Genomic DNA, 24,375 nt, shown 5'->3' with positions numbered 1-24,375 from the left:
CCACCCCCAGCTTTCCCCTATCAGCCCATCCCCTACTCCCCCAACAAGAAGGCAAGGCCCCCCATGGGGAGGCTCATCCAGTAGAGGCAAGTCCAAGCCCTTCCCCATGCTTTTAAGAAACTTAAACCTGCTTATTTAAAAAGTAAAAATCTACATGTATCCTTTCTTACCATTGTAGAAACATCAGATGATAACCTTTAACAGGGTCTTCTCTGCATGTAGAGAATGGCAAGTTTAAAAAAATCAGATTTAATATTCAAACCTAGAGGTAGTTTCCAATTATCTTGAAAAATAAAAATCCAAGAAATGAAGTCCTTTGTATTTCCTAAGCTCATTGCAGCTCTGAGACAGTAACTCTTGCTGCCATTTTTCTTCTCTGTTATTATGCTACTGAAGCTCAACTCAGCATTGAAATTCTCCAAACTTCTGGTAAATTCCTATGTGCACATTTGTGTATTCTTCGATTAATGTACAATTATCCTGTAACATAAAAATTACCTCATTCTGTAAGTCACGGATCATTTTGCTCTTTCTTTCCACTTCAGTCTTCAAAAAATTAATCTGAAAACAAATAGAATATTATAGATACACATTCTCAATATATTACCATGTTTTTTTACTTTATATCACTTTGAGGTATACTGGAATTATTATAGTTTTAAATATAAATATTGAAAAAGAAAAGATTAAAAGTATTCATTAATCAAAACCTTAATTTCCTTGATCTTTGTTCAATTTGTTCATTTTACATATATATTATTATGAAAATAGTGTTCATTATATTAAAATGTGTAGATTCTCAAAAACATAATCATAATTTATATTAGTGAAATGTGTTCATGTTCATTTTATTTAATACCAATTAATCTAAATTTGTTTTTTAATTAATTATGGAACTAATCAAATTTGAGTTACTGCAAACAAAAAAATTAATCAAGGTGATGAAGATCACAGTAACTGATATAACTCCAAATACAGTGAATTAAGTAATTTGGGCTCCTACAAAGAGAGGCACAAAGACAGCAGTCAGCTCTACCATTTACACCTATCCTTTCATGGTAGCTTCCATTATCACTATTTCTCAGATAGTATGCATGAGAAATCCACAACCCAGTACAAGTTGCCCCAGATTATGACTCCAAAATACAACAGCATCTACAGTCTTTTCTATGCTGTTTCAACTAAGGCACCCAGAGAGAGCCAGCTGCTCTGTAGCTCAGGTGAGTAGAAGATGTTGTTGGCTAGCATTTAGGGTGTGGAAGTCAAATGATGTACTAAGATGATTAGCAAGAAGAGAATAGCAGATTTCAAAGAGATGGAATGAAGCCAGTGTATGTGGATATCTGAGTCCTATAGGTAGAGAGGTATAAGAATGATTCCAAATGGATTCTCTAATGTCTTTAAGAGCTGCAACAGCTATACTGCTTTCTAGAAGACCCATAGCACCTGACTCCTGAACTTTGCTTTCCATAAAGGGCTGCTGGATCCTTACATTACCTGAAAGTGCCCCATCCTTAAGACAATCCATGAATATAATAGCTTCATCTGTTACTGAAAACTCAAGCCAAACCATTTGATAGTAATGACATATATAAAACAGGAAATCCTTAAAAACTACCGGGTCTATTGTTTTGGTCATTAATTCTCCAGGTAAATTTGAACTTTGGAGATGCTTATGTCAAGGAAATACCACTAATCACACTCACTGCTCCATTAGGTAGAGAATTCAAGACCATGGAGAAACCAAGATGATTACCTGGAAGAGCATGACACTATTTAAAACTTATATGTCTGCAGAACCAGGGCATGACTTCTGATGGACAGATTTCATAATTAGTTCTATATGTAAGTATTTTGTTGGCAACAAAAACTTTAAATCATGAAATAGTTGAAGCAACCTTAGTTTCATACATAATCTTCACTGATGCCAAACCTCATTTATTGATACTATTCAGTACATTTGCATTGCTAAAATTCACATTTATTAGAAATATACTGAAATAGATTTCAGTATCAGGCCTGTAATTCTTTAAATACTCCATACAGCCATAAAATCTTAAGAATATGAAACTCAAATATATTCAGAATATTGAAAAATATTAGCATTTTGAGATCACTGGCTTAGAATCCCAGCAAGATTTAACTTCCCCACAGAAATAAGCATTCCTAGTATTTACTTCAATAATAGTTTTCAGAGACAAAAATACCAAGTATTTGCTGTGAGCAAAACATGGAGTTGAGTGATTCTTTATGCTTGATGAGAAGAAAAGCTTTGAGGTGTCTTGCCTTAGAATTATGTCTCATCCAGGACAAGTCAAGCCATAAAAGTTAACAGGAGTCATGAAATGCATCCAAACACCATTAATATCTTTAATTATCATGGTCACACCTGCTAGTTTGTTATCCCTGCTGTCTGCCAGGCTTTGGCAGGGCAAACCCAAAGCTGAATGATTTCCCAATGCAACATACATGCAGAGATAAAAACAAATCTTCCTGTCTTTATAAAAATCATGTTGGAATATGATTATATCAAGGAGGATCTACTACTCATATAATACAAATTTTCAGAAATATGTTTTCTTTCACATTTTATAATTTAATAAACAAGTTTGTTATTGTGTCTCATAGAATTTTATTTTGGACCAGGAAAAAAATTCACTTACTGTAACAATTTTTTTTAGGAGAAGTGTAAAGTCTTCCATTTGAATAAAAAATGTCACAATTTAAAATTCAATCAATGTCACTATAAAAATGTATCTTCTCTTTAAATATCAAATGGTTAACTAAATTTGTAGACTCAAATCCATTTCCCCATCAGAATGACGGCAAGACAATTATAAAAACCTCCCTTTCTTGTCACAACTTTAATTACTACAGAAATATTAAAGGCCAAATAATTAGTGAATGATTTACAGCAGTAGAAATGTCCAACATACAAATGTGTTCAATGTTTAGCATAGAATATTTATGGAGAAAGAAAATTAGCAAACTGTTCTGTTTGAGGTTTATCAACTTGCTCCTTCCATGTTTCCACAATGATAGCATTTTACTCACTTAAAAGATGAAAATTTTGCAATGTGTGTTTGTCCCACATTTTCTTTATTTGTCTATTTATGAACACTGGAATACTTGCATGTCTTCTGTGACAGGGCTTCAGGGAACACAGGAGTGAGAAAAGCTCTTTGACATATGGATTTCATTTCCTTAGCATGCTTTCTGGGATAGTTAATCTTCATTTTCAGCTTGATTAGATTTAGATAACCCAGGGGAAAGACCTAGAAGCCTGTCTGTAAGGGAATTTCCAGAGAGGTTTTATTGAGAAGGGACAACCCAACCTGAGGGTGGGTTGTACTACCCCAAGAGTTGAATGACTGAAGAAGAAATGAAACACAAATGGCTGAGAAGTACTTACAGAAATGTTCAACTCCTTAGTCATCAGGAAAATGAAAATCAAAATTACTTTGAGATTTTATCTTGCACCAGTCAGAATGACCAAGGTCAATAAAACAAATGGCAGCTAATGATGGCAAAGTGTGGAGTAAGGGACAGACATTGCTGGTGGGTGTAAACTTGGATACTCATTATGGAAATCAGTAGGGAGGTTGCTCAGGAAGATGGGAATTTATTTTCCTTAAGGTGGGCTGTACTACTCTTGGGAATATTCTCAAAGGACTCTACATCGTACTACAGAGACACTAGTTCACCAGTGTTCTCTATTCATAATAACCAGAAATTAGAAACAGCCTAGACATCCATTGATGGAAGAATTGATAAAGAAAATGTGGTACATTTGTACAATAGTATATCACTCAGCTGTTAAAAAATGAAGTCATGAATTCCTTGGGTAAATGGATGGAGTTAGAAAAAAAATCATCTTGAGTTAGGCAACCCAGACCCCAAATGACAACGTGGTATATATTTACTTATATGTGGATGGTAGCTGCTAAATCTTTAAGCGGGTTACAATCCATATCATTACAAAGGTTCGGTATAGAGTTAGGAACTGGCATGTCAGGGGTGGGGCAAAGGTTGGATTACCTTAGGAAGGTCCTATAGAATAGATAATTATACATGGATGTTGGGGGGCGGCAGTTGCTGGAACAATAGGAACAAACAAGAAAGAAGGGGAAGGAGGTCAGAGAGGGAAGAAATAGGGTGAGGGCCAGCAAAAACTGAGGGCCATTTGAGGGGACATATGGGGACCTAACACAGCAGAAGCTTCCTAAAACACATATGAAGGTGATCTAAATGGAATGGCCAAATAATGGCAGATATGGCACCCCCCATCTCTTGTCACCAAATGAAGCCTCCAGTTCCAGGAATGGGTGACATCTAATATAATTCTTGGTCAAAGGCTCCGTGGGAACTCCCAAACAACCCAGGCTGTTGCCAAGGCTATTGGTTGCTCTAAACAAACTGATGGTTAGGTCTGTTGCTGAAGACAACACCTACACAAATCATTAAACATGGAGAAGGCGAACTGGGGCCTACATAAAGCCTTCATCCCTACTGACCAGTGTTCATGGCTCTGGAAAGTACTCTGCGCACTTCCAAAGGAGAAAGGTAAACACTAATCCAGCTACAAAACCTTAGATCTACAAGGATGACCTCCCTGCAAGACGTGCTAGTATGATAGTGGCACAGTCTTTGGGACCAACCAACCACTACCAGATTGGATTTAAGGTCCACTTCATGAAATGGAGCCCATGCCTGACACTGTATTGCCATGAACCTGAGACTAGATAGGTCAGAGACCTTAGGGGAAAACAAAATACTACAGTTATGCTGAAGGAACAAAGCAATACAATGTCTCCTAACAACATTCTGCTCTACTCAGATCAGTGTTATCCTCTGCCATCATCAAAGAAGCTTCCCCCTACAGTAGATGAAGATCAGTACAGAGGCCCCCTGCTGGGCAAGTGTAGAGACACCATCCTAAATAGGATGTCTCCATCATTTTCCTCTTTTCAGGGCTCAGGAAAGCCTCCGAGGAAACAGAAAGATTTCAAGAGCAGGAAGGGGTGGAGGACACCAAGGAAATAAATGACAGCAGGACAGTGCAAATCTGAAGTTACAGAGATGGTGGCAGCATGCACAGGACCTGCACAGGCCTTGGCCAGATGGGGTCCTAGTGCTGAGAGGGAAGTGGACATAAGCCCACATCCTTAACCCAGAAGCTATCTCCAATTGGTAACCGCTTACAAATGAAAAAATTAGTTTCCACCAGCAGTCTCACTGCATATACAAACCACTGGGAAGGCCAGGCCCAATGTCCATCAGTAGATGGCCAACACAACATGAACTCAGTGACACTTTTGAAAGTTCTTTACTCATAATACTTTGTCAGGGCTTTTGTTGTTTTCTTGTTTTGAACCTTACAAGTCCTTTGGGTATATATTATGGTTTTTTGGTTTTGCGTTTTTATATGATTTCTGCATGTGCAAATACACGTGTTTATCTCTGTATCTATATGTGTTTCTTGAGGTTTATGGCTCTTTTGCTTCTGTTTTTGTTTGTGTTTTTGTCTTGTTCTGGATTGTTTGTTTATATTTTGTCTAATTATATTTTTATTATTTTTCTGGATGCCTCTTTGTATCCCAGTGACAGAGAGAAAGAAAGGCTATAGATTTGGGTGGTGGGGAAATAGGAAGGATCTGGGATGGGTTGAGGGAGGGGAAACCATAATGAGGGTATATTGTATTAAAAATATCTATTTTCAATGAAAATAAAAAGAAGCCAAGCTGACAAGCTCTTAGTGAAAATACACTATGACCAGGTTCATCATGATCCTGTTACCATATCTGGAGGTTCTCTTACTTCTAAGTGCCGTAATGGATGAACTGCTGATCAAAACCCCCTTCTCTCCTCAAAGTGCTTCTTATCAGATATGCTGAAACATCAACAAGAAAAGTAACTAATATACATTCTCAGTGTCAGGATTGGTGGATCATGTGTACTAACTCCCTTCTCACAAGGGACCTCTACAAGGCTTACCATTATCTGAAATGATTTACATCCCCAGCAAAAGTACACATGTATCTTTGTGATGCAAGGAAGTGAGTAGTTGTCTGGAGATGCCAGAGCTCATTTTAAGCGCTTTATTATGCTTCATCAGTCTGTGCATCTAAATTTATATAAATATCATGTTGTTTTGACACAATATCATTGGAGAACAGTCTACATTAAGATATAATGCTTCTAGTTTGGTGTGTGTGTGTGTGTGTGTGTGTGTGTGTGTGTGTGTGTGTTTTAAATGTTGCTTTTTTTTTTCTTTTGTTGAAAATATTTTTTTTCCGTATAGTATTTTCTGATTATGTTTTCCCCTCTGGTAGGATTTGTTGCAGGAGGCAGAGGCAAGAAGATCATGAATTGTTTTGTTTTTTTTAATCCAGATAAGATTGGCTAGGGAATTTTCTTTTTCTGTATTATTTTTGTGATTTTTTTTTTCTTGGTAGATCTTTGAAGATTATCACAGGCATTTTTGTAGAGATCTCATTGAATCTGTGCTTCTCATTGGGCAATTGAAAAGTTTTCACATTGTTAAGTCTTTCCTCCATGAACATGGGAGGCATTTCCATTTTTTGTGTGTGTGTGGTATGTATGATGTGTGTGATGTGTGGTGTGTGTGTGTGCATGTGGTGTGTGTGTGTATGTATGATGTGTATGATGTGTGTGGTGTGTGTGTGCATGTGGTGTGTGTGTGTATTATGATGTGTGTGATGTATGTGTGTATGTGGTGTGTGTGTATAATATGTATGCTTCTTTAATTTATCTAACTGATGTTTTTATAATTTTTGTGATAGGTATATTTCCTCTATTTTATTAAATGCATTTCTATGTATCTGTATCCGTTATAAAACATACTAAATTGATATCTATGTTAGCTAATTCACTATTAGGACATGAGACCTCTATTCACATTTGCATGTGGGTTTTGTACCTTTAAGCACTGAGGAATTCAATCATGACTTAAAGGGTCTTTCTGGTAAAGATTTTTTGGGTTTTGATATATTTGATCATGGCATCTGCAAAAGTGATGATCTGAATTTCCTTCTCCCAATTTGGATGTCTTTTCTTCCTTTCTCCTGCTTGATTGCTTTGAAGAGGACTTCTTGTATGATGTTGAATAAAAGCTGTGAAAATTAGCATTCTCTTCTTGCTCCAAGTGTCAAGAAGCTTTTAACTTTTCCATATTAAATATAATATTAACTTTTTGATTCTGTAAGTGATCTTTACATTAAGATACAGTTCTCTTTTTCCTAATTTGTTCAGTTTTTTTCATGAAGTGACTGCATTTTATCACGTGCCTTTTATGCATCTGTTGACCACGTATCCTTTGTCTTTCATATTATAGATAATATGCTTCCATTATTAACATAAATATTTGAACCATCCTTGAATTCCTTTTATGAATTCATGTTTTTCATCATAAGTAATCTTTTTTTATAATTTGTTGATTTACTAAGTTAGATATCATTTTGTTTAACGTAACTGCAACACTGTTCATGAAGATAATTGCTTGTCATTTTCCCTCTGGTGTCCTTATCTGGCTTTGTTGACTACGTTTGTAAAACTTCCACTGTTATTAACTTTTTACTTTTTAGAATAACAAATGAATTGTTGTTAGTTATTTTTATTAACAAACAAATTTAAAGTAATCTCTTTACCACTAAGCATTTCTTTGCAAATTTAATTTTTATTTGTATTTCTCATTAACATAAATGATACTGAGAAATATGGTCTATATTTTTCAAAATTAAGGAATGATTTATCCATTTTCAATGAATTACATTATTATAACGAATTAGAATAACTTTCAATATAGTACTAGTATTTTTGAATATATAGAATCACTTATGTATCATTTCATGTTTTATTTCTGTAATATATAACATTTTTTATCTGTTCAGAAACTTTATTAGAGATTTCTTACATATTTGTAATAGTTTACACTATTGATGTTATTTTAAAAATATTTGCTCCTTTGCTTTGCATTGTTCTTACTTATAGATCGATGGGTTTTGAAGCTGTGTGTGTGAAATTTTACTGCTTAGGGCAGAGTAGTGTATGATTTCAGTTTTTCCTGGGTTTACAAAGCTGTTGTTAGTAATGCCTTTGTTCTGTAAAGTTTTTTTTTTTTTTTTAAGAAAACATTAGTATCTTGGCAATTGTTTTTCTTAAATTTTATTTTGTATTAATCTTCCTAGTTTGCTCAGGATCAATAGTACTGTTTTCAATTTTCAAATTTAAAATTTTTATGTACGTTTTCCACCTTTTTTTAAATTTTGTCCCCTTTTAAGATTTTGTGTCAATATAGTTTAACTATTTTAATTCATCATGGTTTCTAATACATGAGAATTTTTGGTTAGTTTAGAAGCTTGCTTTTCTCTTTGTATTTAGTAGTCTCCTAGTTCTGTAGTTATGTGAGTGTGAATAATGCAGCTCCTGTAGATATTTGATCATCCCTCCCCCCAACTGTCCCGGGAAGTTCCAAGTTGTCAGTTCCCATGAATTCACTTGCGTAAAGAGTTCCCACTATGGAAATCTGATGCCTGCACCAAAAGTTACTGAATTATACTTGCTGTTATCCCCACCGCTTTCCTTTCATCTCCTTCTTATCTCTTTGCAGGGAAGATCAAAGAAAACCAAGAGAGCCCTTTCTTTTTTGCACCTAGAGTCACCTCAGGAAAGGCTTTCTTTGAAGTTGGTCACTTGGAATTTTTGCCTTATTCTATGAGCTACTCTTTTAGTAATGCATATATTTTATGATTTTTGCCATCACATTGGGGAATGGATGTGCACATTTTTTTTTAACTTCAATTCAGGAATGAAGCAAATCATATGGTATTTTTTCACTCATCTCTTAAAACTAGCAACTTAAATAGAATGATTACACAATTTATGTTGAAAATTGTTTTTCTACATTATGAAATTCCAACATATAAATGCATAAAATGGCATGTATTTTATGCTGTAATATAGGAATTATATATTATATATAAATTATATATAAATATAGGAAAACATGTGACTTTAAAAATATTTAAAACAATATAGTAAATAATAGTAATAGCCTATCTGTAGGCAAGAAAATACAAAGCATTACCAAATTGAATTGTCTTGTAATTATTAATGAGAATGAAGTTTCAAATGTTCAGTCAGAGCTCATTCTTAGATGGTACAGCTCACACACATAATAGGAGTTTTTGTGACTCTGAACCTTGGATCTCACACAGCTCTTTGTCAGCGGCTGGAAATCCATGTATAGTATCCAGATTGTGTAGCTAAATGGTTTTGATTAGTAATGACTTAGAGTTGAAGCATTAGAACATCCCTAATGATTAAGAAAGACTACATTATTTGAATCTTCTCTTGTCAGATATTAATCCTATGTCATCCTTGATAATGCTTCCTGTGACGTTAGCTGGCGGTAGTGGCGATTAGAGCCTACAATTTTGAAGTTAGTTACAATTCATCATTCCTAGTACCGTGTATGCACAGAATCATAATTACTAATGAACAGCTTTATAAGTAGTCAGTAGGAGAGTCTGAGGAAAATGAAATGACCATATATGAATATGGAATTAAAATAGTGGACAGAGAAGGAAGGACAAAGTATCACTTTCATGTCTACTATACCCTTTATGGCAGCTGTAATTACACTTTTAATTATAATATTATTATTATTATATTTCCATACAATAAATACCATATTTTAATAATATATTATTGTTATTTTAAGAAATAATAATAATCCTTATTATTTTAATGTGATTCAATGTCTTAATCAGATAAACGAACTGGGAGAACTTGATCAAGTCCACAGAACACCTGCTCCACTAGCAATTATCCTCAGAATAGCATGCTAAGCCAGTCCTCCAAGTGGGTTTAGGCTTAGTAGAAATGTTAGGAGGGAGGGGACAGGAGTGCTAAGGCTCTAAGGGAAATCCACAAGAAAGGTACTGAAAGCATGCTGGGTGGAACACAGGGGCCATACTGTGTATTCATGACATTTCCACAATTGGATAGTCTATCTTTGGCCTCTGCTCTTTCAAGAGTGACAGTGTTCTCCTTGGAACTCTGTCTGCATAAAGTGTGGGAGCTGCTGTGATATGTGCCTTGGCTGCTCTGTCCACTAGCAATGTAAAGCAAGCCAGGAATTTACCTCTTGTGAGTTACAGCTTCTTAGGAAACAATCAATAAAACAATATGACTTTATTTCAAGGGTCTGAGAAAAGAGTGAATAGAGTATGTCTATTCTCAAGGCCATCATTTTCATTTTCAGATTAAATTTGCCAAGATAAATTCAAATGAAGTCTGCTTGGACAAAGTGGAAATGAGATTGCAGACAGAGCCAGCCAGCATTTTAAGTCAGGTATTGAGGGAAAGTCTTGCTAGGAAGGTGCTAAAAACTTTCCATTCTTTTACAAAAACATTTGGCATCCCTATTGCCAAACACTAGAACATCCTACATAAAATCACTGAGTGTTTTCATGCCGTCCGAGTATGTGCTGTCTTGACAGATGGAAGAGATAATGAGAACTCCTTAACAGGAAACAGTCCTAACACAGCAAACCCGACCATCATTATGAGAAAGGCTGCCCTGAAGAGTCAGCTGTCTTGGATGACAAACTGAACTGAGACTCAGAAGCAAAACTCCACACTCCAATCAAAGTTGTTAGAACCTTTGCAAATAAAAGGCTCACTACAGTATTTAGAGAGCCTGGGATGCCAGTAATTGACCAAAGTGGATACCTGTATTCATCTTATTTCTAGTTTCTAAAACTGAGGCTTTATTTTATTGGTGCTCCAGGAAGAGTCTGTTCCAAGAACCACGTGCTGGAGCAGCCTCATCCTGATTAGCTCGATAATGTGCTTGAAATACTCTTCTCCTTCCTCCTGCCTCCCTCACTGGAGCCAGCACAGGCCATGTATTCTCAGTACTATGCTTTCAAATAACAATCAGCTCAGGAATAACACACTCTAGTGCCATTCCAAACCACTTCAGACCTGCCCTAGGGACCTTAGGGGCAGATGCCCACAGTGTGGGGTAGTTCCCATGTCTCAAGGCTACTGCAATCATTCACACTGCCCATCCTAAGTCTTCTAGCTGTCTCACCATTTCACTGCCTCTGAAATCACAATGGGGTCTTCTGTCCAGTTTTCTCTGGTGGCCAGCTCTAACCTTCTCCATGTGAGCCCTGGGCATAATATACCATCCCTCTTCTCAGTAATGCATTGAAATCCGTTGATCTCTAGCAAACAAAGTAGATGGTACTATATATTATATCTTTAAAAGTAGATTCAGGCACTAGATACCATATAGAAGTCTTATCTCTGTAAGTGGTACTAAAGCGAGTCTGAGAAAGTTGAGATCGCTATCCCAGCACTGCTTCAGGAGCCCATTTTCCTGTCTCTGGTGAGTATCAGTGATAAGAGTCCAAGTGTGAGCTTCAAAAAGACACCATCTTGGAAAGATCTGGGGAGCAGTTGGACCCTTAAAGTGTAGGTCTTACTCTATGAGTAATTCAGAGGACTGATGACCAGGCAGATAGCATGAGCCTGCCCTGAGTGGTTTCCATGCCATGGATGTCGGGGACAGCTTAAGGATCTGCACAGGATAACAGGCTTTCAGTTCAGTTTCCACCCCTTCCAGGGACCACTAATGTGAGCCTGAGCCAGTTCCCTGCCTGGCCTGCCTCTTGGTTCATCACTTATAGAGAACAGTAGGAGCTAGAAGATCCCCAAGTTAAACACAACATCCACTTTTTTCTTATAGTAAATTGTGGCAAACTTTTATACTGATCAAAATGACTGAAGCTTCTGTTGGGGTGATTTTATTTTTACTTTTTATGGTATATATTTCTATAGTGATGTGAGAGAAGAAAGAAAGGACTTCTCATTATCAAAGCCAATACACAAAGAAGAAATACAAATACACTCACTGTGGCCTGATGTTTCTCTGCTTTCTCCGATGTCTCTTTAAGTTGATTCTGCAGGGCCTCCTGGAGAGATTTCATTTCTTCCCTAGATTCATAGAAAAAAGAACAAAGAAGAGATATCACAAGATTCCACTATTTTCCATGAACTTTACAAAAAGAAGTTTATCTATCTAAATTTTAGGAGCAGCTAACTATAATTATGAAAAGCTATAGTAATACAAAAGGATGCGTCTAAATACTCTGATAACAAAGGGCTTTTTTTTTCCATGCACATGCCTAAAGCAGGTTATATTTAAGGGAAATTGCCTTGTTATTATGTTTTACAAGAATCCCACAGTGTGGATCATTGTGAACAATAAAATGTGTTCAATCAACTCAATATACCAATTTGTGTTGGGAAGCTAATTTCACCAGCAGCATGTAGGGCACGAAGATGCTGGGTCAAAAGTCATTCTAGACTTCTGAAAGAAATTATTGTAACATTCTGATCCTCATAATTTCTTAATTCTATAGTACTGCGGCTTAGATATACTTTATAAGGCCTGAGAATTTTTCATGAAAACACAAGGAAAAGAGAGTTACTTTCAACTATAACTTAATGGACACAGGAAAGAAAATATATGACTACAAAGATATGGACATTGTGTCCCAATATCACTAATATGCATGGACTATGTCTTGTTTTGACAGAAAAAGTGGAGAAAGACAAATATCACATTGTCTCTTGTATGCACAATGTAAGTCAAGAAAGGTTCTCAGTGTAAAGGTTAGGGGAGTGAACACATGACAATAATGCAGTGAATATGTGTGAAATACGGTGTGTATGTGTGCCTGTTTGTGTGAATGTCATGATGAAAGCCATTAATTTGTGTGTTAACTTATTCCTCTTAAGGATTTAGAATTTGTGCATGTAGGGTTAATGATATTTACCTGCTTTGGCTTGATTTTGTCACCCAAACTATTACCTCAAAAATATTAGATTATAAAAGTTAGTGAGTGTGTGTGTATGAACACGTGTATGAACACGTGTGTGTAACAGAGTACACATCTATGAGACATGACTATCCTAGAGAAGCAACAAAACAGAGTGCTGTACTGTTCCATGAGAATCAAAACTAGTTTAAATTCAGCAATCAATTGCTGGAAAACCAACTCTGGTAATTTGGGAAAGTGATAAAATTCCCTTCTTGTCAATTTCTTCATTTAAAACTGGGCCCAATAATATAGACACTCTGTAGGCTTGTGGCAAGGTTTAAATGACATAATAAAATGTTTAGCACAAAACCTAGAAATGGAAATTACTTATTCTATAATCATTAAAAAATATAACCCTATAGAGGCCTCAAGTACGCTCTTTGAACAGGATGCCCCACAAGACAGAATGTTGCTGCTCTTTCCTCTAGCAGGAACACTGTGTCTTCTAGATTTCTACTCTGAGTACTGTGATTACCCAAATTTAATTTTCAGGGGAGACAGACAGACACACACACACACACACACGCATGCATGCACGCACGCACGCGCGCGTGCACACACACATACAGAGAGAGAGAGAGAGAGAGAGAGAGAGAGAGAGAGAGAGAGAGAGAGAGAGAATAAATTTGGAATCATTGTGGTCCTGGGCAAATTCATAATCCATGGTCTAAAGCTAAATATCAGCTTTCATGCAGGATTTCATTTCATATATGGGCACTTAAATCAGGAATACCATATTTTTTTTACAAAGGATTTTGTGACATAATAATTAAATATTGGTATCATATGTAAGTACTAAATGCAATATATTATAAAAATAAAATATGATCATGTGCAATGGACTTCTATCTGTGTCTGATAGAAGACTGATGCACACAGGGCAGCAGCAGGTGCCCACAGCATATGTGCTCCCACCTGTAGAAAGGCGTTATACTACTTCTATGAAGAGGGAGAAAAAGAGGAAGGAACGCTGCTGGGGGAGGAAGGAAACAGCCTTCTGCAAGTACAGACTGAAATACCAATTACACATTCAACAAAACAGTGAAGGCAATTTTAGAGTAGCTACTACTTTTTATTGTAGATTTTATTTTTAGATTACCTATTGCTAGCCTTAAACAGTTAATAATATATGTAATAAAATTATCTTATAAAAATGAGGGAATTAAAAAACCATATTCTGATATCTGAAGGCAAACATGGAACAAGACAAAACAAGCAGTGATATGTTAGTAAAAATTGGAGGAAGGGCCTGGAGGGCAGGCTCAGTGATGAAAAGCATTTGTCTTTTTGCAGGACCCAGGTTCAGTTCCCAGCACCATAACTCAAGTTCCAGGGGACCAGTTGCCCTTTCCTGACTTCTATGAGAACTGGACATGCATGTGGTACACATACATACACTCAGCAAAACACTTTGCAATAAAGTAAGATACATGAATATGAATATAAATACAAATCCAACATTTTTAGATGGTGGAAGTAGAGAATTTTGTACATATCTGTGTTGAGCAGCACATATCTAAGTGTGATGAACAGCTTGGCCTTACATCTACTAACCACCTCTCAGCACATTTTCTTCTGACTTCCTTTCTAATACATCTATATATTTAACAGCCCACTGTTCTTCAGCTTTTGGGGCCTGCCTCCCAGACTCACAGTTTCTATGCTATGGGCGATGATTCCAGACTTGCTTGCTTCAACACCACACCCCATTTCAGGAAGATTTGACTAGACAATTAGGCCTGGCTGCTTTAGAGCCTCTCTCTTTGGTGCTCAAGTGAATCTCTAGTTCTAACAGTGTTTAGCTCCAGTGACTGGGTGAGATTACTCACACACGTGCCTATCTCAGTATAGGTTTTCATACTGTGCAAGCATTGGGCAGCTACTTTGTGTGTTTTTCATCTCTATTTTTGTCTCAGGAACGCATGAATTTCAGATAGCAATGAGCTGGTATATTAACCAGTAACTTAGAGAGCAAAAGCTTGCCACTCTCCCAAGCTTCCTTCCAGTTCCCAGAGAGCTAGTGCTCTGAGTCCATGTTGCCTCTAGTAACTCCCCGCCTCCCCCCAGAGAGAACAAAGTGTGTTTTCCCATGTACTCTTAAGACACCTCAGGACACTCCCAGGATCATTTCTCTGATTACACTTCCTTAATCATTGCATCATGTTGTTTAATGTCTTTCTATCAACCCAAGGGTCTTCTGTGTGTATGTTATCCAGGTTGCTATATATTATGAACATGTGCCATTCAATAGTCAAAATAAGGCACTATGAGTCATTATCATCTATCTATTAAGGTGATTATCAGGTACTTATCAACTATTTATAATCTATCATTCTCTATCTCTTTCACATACTTATAATCAATCTACTAATGTGATTATCAGATACTTATCAGCTATTTATAATCAACTATTTCTCCATCTCTTTCTCACACACATATACACACATATTTCTCTCATTAGAAGTGGACTGCCCACTTATCTCTCCACATAGCTGTGTATGGATCTCTCATATCCTCTAGATTTACTTAAAAATCTGTCCCAAAATACACAGAATTACTCTGTAAATTCGTTATTTGTTCAAGAGGGGAATCCTGGTTTACTCAATTTTGTTTTGAAAAAGTTACCTATAGCCATGACTAAAATTTAGTGAGATTTTATTCTGATTTTAATAATACACAAAAATGAGTAACTTATTTTCAACAAGCTTTCTAATTTTGTATAAAACTCTGAAATTTCAGTGCCAATACATCTGTTTTCTTTCATGTTTTTGTTGGAACACATGTTCAGTACCCTGAGAACCTGTGTGTGAAGCTGAGGTGTAGATGACTGCTTAAATGTGTATACAGACTTAATGCCATTCTTCTGATTGGCCTAAGGGCTTTTTGTGTATTTATAAACAGAAACCTGAGAACATACAGTGAAAGCAAAGGCATGGGCTTTACATCATTTTTGTCGCACCTCAGGCAACACACCTGTGTCTTCCTACGAGGAAGGCTGGACTTTCTGAAGCCGTATGACTCTAACAAAAATGTGTCTTCATTCCATAGTCTTCCCTCTCCTCTCGAGACCATGGGTTCCCAACTGTCTACATCTCCTTTTCATCCTAAACAGAATTGGCACAACGATCCTGCTGGAATTAACTCCTCCACTCCCTGCAGAGCTACTCACTGTGAGATCTCAATGCTTGACACTGAAGCCCAATCCACTCTGGGACACCCTGTAAAAGATTTTACCTCAGACCCAGTTTTCCCAGTTTCTTTAATCACTGACAACTGATTTGACTTACGTAGATATTATTTTGTGGTTTTTATTTATTTGCTTTGATTGAGATGAAATCATTTAAACAATTTCTACAAATCTTAGTTTATTTTAGCTGATAATTACTCCTTTTGTTCATATACTTCTTTAGAAAAAAATACATTGTTAAATTGTTACTGTGTTGCTCAATGGATATCCCAAACTTTTCCATTTTAACTGAAGTCTTATATTTTTTTGACCAATTTCTACCAACCCCAACCCTTCAAACATCCCAGTAGAATGGGAAGACTGTTAAATTCCCCCTTCTAAGGGGTCAATGTTTGTAGATTCCTTCAAATACCCTTTCTACTATCATTAAGATAATTAGCTTTGTTTTGCAGATGAGAAACTCAAAATACACAGAAGTGAAAAAAAAACTGGCTTAAACATCAACCAGACAGCAGGTGGCTAAGGGGCTGCCATGCCTGGAGCCCACTGATGTTGATCATGAAAAAAGACAAAGGACAAAGAGATATCAAATTATTTTAACACTAGTATCTAATAGCTAAAAATAAAGACTCATCACTGTAACCAATGAAGAGTAATGCATGACACTGATATTTGAACCACATTAGTGACCTAACCCGAAAGCATGTCAGTGTCAATGACAGATTTCAGAGTCAATATGTAAGGTCAGCAGTGGAGACACAGGCCAGTGACAGGCCTGATAATCAACTCCTCGTTCTGTTACTTGATATGTGTAATATTTTTTTTCACAGCATTTTGCTTGTTGATCAAAGAGCCAACGTGGAATAATGTGAACATTGAATCTGACCATAAAAAAATTCAAATCCCAGGAATATTGGTCTCAGCAATTCACTTAACTGCTTTGAGCATAGCAGCTTTATACCAAGTCATGGCCAGAAATGCAGACTTACACATCTCATCCAGAGCTCCTGTATGAGAGACCCATTTACACAAAGTACTGGGTAAATCTCATATGCACCCAAGTGTACACAAGAAAATAGGTTCACACATTATAGTAGATGGATTTTGATAGCATTGAAAAAAAGGGAGTGGGGAGGAAGTCTTAAACTAAAAGGAAAAAAAAAGAAAGAGTAGAAAGGACTATAGAACTCCAGTCTTACCTTTGTTTCTGGCCTAACTCCAGAAGCTTCTGAACATCCATTTTGGAAGATTGCTCATCATTTTTCAAAGACTGAAAGAAGAATGAGGGAAAGGAGTCTTGTTTAGATAAAACACTGTCATTCACTTTATTGTCTATATTTAGTACCAGGTTTTAAGGCACTTGATTTATTGTTGGTGCCAAGGACACCAACAGAGGTTCACAGTGCACAGCAGAACATGTTCAACTGTTACTACACAAATGGCTTTGAACTGAGGCTCACGTGGGGGCCCACAGAGGCTCCCTAGTAAGGTCTTACTCAAATTCAGAGAATCTGAACTTGCTTTACCCAGCAGGGCTGCATAATAGGATGATTTGGCCAGGGGCATGGTTACCAGGTGTTTGGAAGGGTCTGCACTTGGCTGTGCATTGTGCTTTGATCTTGAAAGGGGGAGGCCTTTTGCCTCTCCCCTTGGTAGTGTATATAAAGCCCATTAGAATAAATCTCGAGGTGGCTGGGTATTGACCCAGGGCCCTCCTGAAACTATCCTGTGTCTCTGTCTTTCTTGTCGTCTCTACCTATATTTCTGTCTAATACTTCTTCATTCTTCGTTCCTCTCCACAAGAACCCTTTGACAGGTTAAAGCTGGACTCCCACAGGCTACCGTGCGGATGTTGGAGAAAAGAGAAATATCCTGCAAACACCTCGTTTTCTTTTTAAAAATCTTAAGAATTTTTATTTTTGGTGTGTGTGTGTGTGTGTGTGTGTGTGTGTGTGTGTGTGTGTGCGCGCTTGAGGCATATGTGTTGTCAAACGTCATTAGGCAGGTATGCAGGTCTGAGGTTAGCTTTGTGGAGTTAGTCCTATTTCAGGTTTACATGTGTTCCAACCATGAAAATCTAGCCACTGGCCTTGGCTGGGAAGCACCTTCACCCACTGAGCCATATCATGTGCTTCTCAGTCTCTTTCTGAATACATTTTAAAAATGCCTTCTCCAGTTCCTTTAAAGTTTATCCTCAGCAGCTATTTTGAATTAGCTCTTGTGTAGTTCCAGCAAATGGAAGGGGTCAGAGAAAGTTTGCCTGCACAGGTCAGGGAATGACCTGATTGAAGCTGAAAGCAGTCAAAGGCACATGCTTGTTCATTTGTGTCTGTGTCTTATTTCTAAGTAACGTGTTAGGATACAAAAAGACAGAGGACCAGGTAATTTTATGCCTTGTCACTATACATAGGTATTAAGAAAATAATATATGCCACTCCAGTCATTATTACTTATACACTTGCAAATTTGGGATTCAGAGGCCATCAATTAGAACAGAAAAGCCCTCCGAGCTCTTCTTATACAAGGATCTGTCATATAAAACCTTTCCTAATTACTTCCTTATTTATACTCAGTAAACTGTTTAATGGAGTAACCTGTCATAGTCGGTATTAAAAGTTTAAATAGCAGTAATAGTTTCTACAGAGTAGCTGTGAGTGCAGGGAAATGACAGCATTCTAGCAGTGAGTGTATCGTTCCTTAATGTTTATTTAACAGACACCTATCCTGAATTATGCAAAGACTTGTAAAGCATGGGGCTGCCTGAACAGTTTCAGCCTGGTGTTCAACAAAGAACTTTAATACAGTGTTAGCTTTACCAGAGATACCTAGGGGCTGACAGGGATAACTGAGAGTCCCTTTGGGAAGTATCCAGTAAGCAGTGCTCTGGGTGTTTAGGGAAGAGAGCTTCTCCTAACAGACTAAGAGGGCAGTTTGAGGAATTAAAATGGGTTTGGTTCCAAACATCCACATGGAGGCTAACAGTTATCTGTAACTCCAGCTTCAAGGAATCTAACACCCTCTCCTAGCCTCTACAGGTACTGCATGCACATAGTGCACAAGACATACTTGCAGGCAAAACATTCATTCACATTAAATTAAAACAGACGAATGAATAAATACTTTTAAGAAATAAGGAAGACACTAAAAAATCAAAAAGAGAAAAATTTTAAATAAAATAGTAAAATAAATAGAAAAGAAAGGCATGTTTGATGTAGTGAGGAACTCTGTCCTATGGATAGGACGTGCCAGTTATCTTGAAATCAGAGTGACTGTGATTACTTCCAACCTATTTACTCAAAATTGGGCCTAATCATACCACCTTATTAAAGGCAGGACAGGTTTTTCAATGCAGCTCAGCAACTGGTAGAGTGCTTGCCTACCAGGTGGAAATCTCCAGGTTCAGGACTCCAGTACTATATAAAGAAATGGGCATAAGGAGGCATGTGTAATCCCAACACTGAGGAGGCATGAAGACCAGATGTGCATGTTCATAACAGACTACATAGCAAACTCAAGGTCAGCTTAAAGACTAGAACCTGTCTTGAAGCAAGCAAACAAAACATGGCAGCCCAGCAGAAGTTGCCTGAGGTGGGTGAGATGGGGTAGCTGCTTGTGGCCCATGGCTCCATTCACCCATACTCCCCTAACTAACTCCAAGTAAACTCTTCAGTCATCAAGCTAAACTTAGGTAGGATAGTTTCTATGGGGTGTTGCTAGCTCCCTGTCTGAGGTGAATAGTCATTTTGTTCATGTTTTGTCAGGAAGTCACACAATACATAGTTATACATGTATTTACTTCAAATTTGAAATCGAATATCACCTACCCACATCCTGTGAGCTCCTTACATCTTCACTCATCATTTTATAATGAACAGAATACCATGCTAATTTTGGTAACAGGATTTAAGATTAAACCATGAAAAAACATTTTGTTGTATGTACCACAAAACAAAAAGTAATTTTCAAAGTTGTAACAACATTTCAGGGAAGATTTTTTTTTCCCCTTTGAAAAATAAAGCTCTGTGAAAATTTTTCTTAAGCAACATTCCAGTATAAAGAGACATCTTGACTAAGGAAAAAGAATCCCAGGAACACAGAAATCACAATCTCTCCAGGACATTTCACCATATGCTGATGATATGCTCCTGAGCCAGGTGTCCCATCCCCCTGAGGACAGGGAGATGTCTTGAATATTCCTCCCAGGCTTGTTTATCTGTTCATTTTCTTCTCGGTAATCTCTGCCTTGGCTTTTCCAAATAAAACAAGATCAATTTGTAGCCCTGGGGATCCCCCTCCTTGCTTTTCAGAATTTGATGCCCACATGCACAGCAGTATTCCCCATCCACTTCCTAATCCTGCTAACCTGCCACCAGGTTCTGCAAGGTGGTGGCTAGGTTAACTCTTTCAATGAGTAGCACAACTTCTGTAGCAAGAGCTTAAACAGTCAATTCAAATGCTGGGGCCACTCATTACTTACCGTGTGCTCTTTCTAAACTTTGTGTTTGCAGCTATCAAAGAAGATTAGTAACTACAATAAAGTTTTCCTGTGAAAATTAAATAAGAGCTATGGAAAGACAACCCAACATATGAGTTGGACCAAAGTTCATGTTCTAGTGGTTGCCTGCAGCACCACCACCATCTCTCCTGTGGTGCCATCATGGTATCAGTGTAGCATGTAGACCTTGAGCACCAACATAACACACAGTCTCAGTTCTGTGGTGTGTGGGAAGGCTCTGGAGCAATACAGCTTATGTTTAAACTCTGGAGTCTTTACTGACTTTCAAAACTACTTTCTTCAGCCAATTATGCTTATGCATATTAAGAAAAGTCACAATGCAAGTACCACTTCCTTCAGTTTTTTAAAAGAACTAACCATGCAATGCCGCCAAAAAATTTTGTATGCAGTAAGCACTCAGTGAATGTAACGTGTAAAGTCAGATGTAAAAGTACCAACCTTTGTCTCATACTGTTGTGTCTCATAAAGTACTTTACCTTACAGATCCTTTGTGTATGTATTGTGGCTTCTTTTGTGTGTTTTTATGGGATTCCTGTGGGTGTGGACAAGTGTGTGTCCCTGTCTATATGTGTTTGTTGTGCTTTTTCTTGGGCTCTTTTCCTTCTGTTTGTTTCTTCTTATTCCAACGGGTTTGTATTTTCACAGGAAAAAAAAAGTACTAGCAGATGTTCTAGAAATATTTTTATCTGAAATAGACCTTGCTTTTGTTTTAAACATGATAGTCTCCTTTGTAAGACATTTATCCATTTCTATAAAGAAGTTGCTTAAAGGATCTTTAGAGCTATCCTAGGGAAAAATTTAAATTTCTCTTCTAAATATTGGTAAGTATTTTTGGATCCCCTCTGTTAGTTTTCTCTGCTGATGCAGTAAAACAAATCAAGCCAAATTTAAAAGTCGAGGTTTAATGAGCAAAACATTCCCTGGTAATCTCAGGGGAAGAAGAAATCACACTACTGCTTCCAAGGAGGGGGCCTTAAATACCCTGTAGGCATGGTCTTTGAATGGCTCCAGGGGAGGAGCCACTGCTTGGTGGGCTTTTTGAGAGGGGGCAGGGTTTGGAATGGGGGAAAGTGAGGCTGGAGCAGTGCTTCCAATGGAACAAATATCATCCCTATATTCTTCAACTCTCAGTTAATTCCTTTCCATCATTTTGTAATATCAAGAACACAGAGGTGAAATTGATCTTGGAAGCTGGGAGAAACTGATGGCTTTGCCAAGTACACAGTTTTCTCCTTTTGATGTTTGGAAACTGCACTTCTCTAGACCATTTCAAAAGACATTTCCTTTCGAAGCTCAAATAATAATAAATATTAACTGGAGTGGTAAAGCCCAGAGATGTTGTTTAAAAATGCATATCCATCCAGTGGGTGACTAGACTCCTTTGCTGCTGACAGAATTAGTTTCCAGCTCACCTGAAGGTTGACTTTGATCCCATCCAATTCTCTGGATGTCTTTGTCAGCTGCCGCAGGACTGTGCTGCGTTCCTTAAAGACTTCCTTCAGCTGCTTCTCTAGCTCTTCATAGTCCTGTCTAACACAGAAAAAAGGCATGAGAGCCCTCCACATACTTCTACCCGGCCATAGGCCTAATCAGTAAGCCTCAGAGTTTCAGCAAACTCTAAACTGAAACTCTAACAAGCAGTTCTACATCAAAGACTTCACTTACAGAAAGAACTATCCAGACTGAGGGTCCCCAAGACAGAATAATTTCTATGCAGGCAATGTAGTCTACCCAGTATAGTTTAGAAAGTAGATTACTTCTATAATAGCACTCTATTTTTCTAGGCATTTCAATATCTGTTGCAAGAGAGGGGGTTTGAAGAAATATCCCAGAGGCTTAGGGAGGTTTTCATACTGGGGAATACACTTGAGGGTAGAGCCAGATAGAAAGCAGGGGCCCTGATTTCATCCTTGGTCCACAGAGAAGAAAACGCAAGGGGAAATAAATGCCCTTTCAAATATGTCCAAGAACCACTATTAGTTTTAAAGGCAGGCCAGAGAAAGGACAACCGTTATGAAAGGCAATCAATGCATACAGCAATTGAAGTGAACTTTGGACAGAAATGAAATTTACATTCAAGGAAAAGCTCAGCATTCAGTAAATATGGGTTTGCCTGTGTTTTTCTGTGAACTTGAGGGGTGAGACTGGGGCAAGAAAAAAATTATTTTCTGGTTTTAAAAAAGAAAACAAACCTATATAGAATAGGGGAAGTATGCAGTGACTAATCAGAACACATAAGAAAGCAAAAAAATCCAAAGAGGTCTTCCTACAAAAAATGTCTTAAAATATAAAAGATTATCATAAAGGTAAATATGAATTAGCTAGACAAAGAGAGAAAGCACTTGTAAATTACCAATGGCAATAAAGTTATTTTAAATGAATAAATGTCAGCTGTGAAGCCCTTGTTTAGGAGCGGGAGATCTCGTTGCTTGTAAAAAAATGCAGGACTAGGGGAAGAGACATGCCAGGCTTCTGAGTGATGTTTAGGACTTGGGACCCTATTTGGAGAATAATAGTTAACTGAAGATGTTGTAGTCAGGCAGAGACAAGGCTAGATTGGGAGTTTGGAATGTTTTTCCCTTTCTAAAGATTGAGAGTGAAGTTGTGGACAACGGGATGTGGGCAAAGAAGCCAACATGTCCAGGCTAGAGTGCCTGATTGCATTAGAAGTAAATAAAGGAAAACACTGCTGATTTTCATACATCACAGGAAATGAAATCAGTACAAAACCTGCTCTTGTAAATTATTTTGCTTTTGTGTGCTCCTCAGATAGAGACGGCAATTAATGATGTTGCCATGTTTGAGATTTCAGCAACTTTTGTAATTAGCCCTTCACCAAGAAAGAAGTCAGAGAGCAGTGTGCAGAGAAAGGCGATGCATTCACTTGTAAACTTGTAGAAAAGAGCACCAAACTTTCTAAATGTTAGTTTGCTTGTAAAATGTGAGATACTGGCTTCACCCACATGTTTGTGTTAAATTGTGGAGTTCATATAAAGCTTTGACCCCAATGTAAATAATGAGGTTTTCAAAATGAATAATATCTTTATTCCTGAGAACTTAATGAATTTCATGGATGTTCTGTAGAACTCTGCAATAATAATTTGCACTGTGGAGTTTATCAGTGGTTAATAAATTTATTTCATCTAGAGCAGGTTTTAGTGACAACTTTTGCATTTGTTTTTTTTTTGCTAAGTGTAAGTGTTTGCCAGCCTTCAGCTTCTTCTTGCATAAAGGAAGTTGGAATGGGTCATGGGTAAGAAGCACACTATCCCACAGTGGCCCTGACACGGTCCAACAATAATTAATCAGTCATCATACAGTTATAGATTATCTCAGAAATTCATAACTCACACTGACAAAATCAATTAACAAATAATAATAAGGGTTCATCTCTGTCTCACCCAAAAATACAGTGTCATTTCATGTCTTTGGTTTCTCTTGTACAATAAACATGTTCCCAGATTATCATATACATTATAAATCAAATTGATTGATAAAACACATTGACAATGTTTTGCATGAGTGATTGTATAACTCATTTTCTACTCACAAAAACTCATTTTGTACTCACAAGAACTCCAGGAGGTAATTGCTCCGGGTAACCCTATTTTCCAGTAGAAATAACTGAGTCAATAAGATAATAAATCACTTCCAAGGGCAAGATGCTGTTATGGAAGTGGCCTATCAGTCAGCTCCATGCTCCCTGTCTCAGCCACTACTCTAAAAATACTCTTGATATCAGAACAAGAATGCTG

General features: G+C 37.3%; 1 protein-coding gene across 4 annotated transcripts in view; it reads right to left on the bottom strand.

Moving 5' to 3' along the window:
* Positions 1 to 24,375, bottom strand: part of Luzp2 (leucine zipper protein 2) — a 352,103-nt gene that overhangs the window by 149,259 nt on the left and 178,469 nt on the right. For 3 of the 4 annotated variants that reach the window (XM_028892603.2, XM_028892602.2, XM_028892601.2), the window contains exons 2-5: positions 22,033 to 22,150; positions 17,304 to 17,374; positions 11,946 to 12,027; positions 499 to 561 (exon numbers count right to left, since the gene is read on the bottom strand). In XM_028892603.2, coding sequence (XP_028748436.1) covers positions 499 to 561; positions 11,946 to 12,027; positions 17,304 to 17,374; positions 22,033 to 22,150 — 334 coding nt within the window. The remainder of the gene's footprint in view (positions 1 to 498; positions 562 to 11,945; positions 12,028 to 17,303; positions 17,375 to 22,032; positions 22,151 to 24,375) is intronic. The other variant, XM_028892604.2, reaches the window with a different exon arrangement.

Source organism: Peromyscus leucopus, chromosome 1 (genome assembly GCF_004664715.2).
Source record: "Peromyscus leucopus breed LL Stock chromosome 1, UCI_PerLeu_2.1, whole genome shotgun sequence".
Classification (NCBI taxonomy): Eukaryota; Metazoa; Chordata; class Mammalia; order Rodentia; family Cricetidae; genus Peromyscus; species Peromyscus leucopus.
The sequence above is the reverse complement of the archived record's forward strand: the minus strand, read 5'-3'. Positions and strand labels throughout refer to the sequence as shown.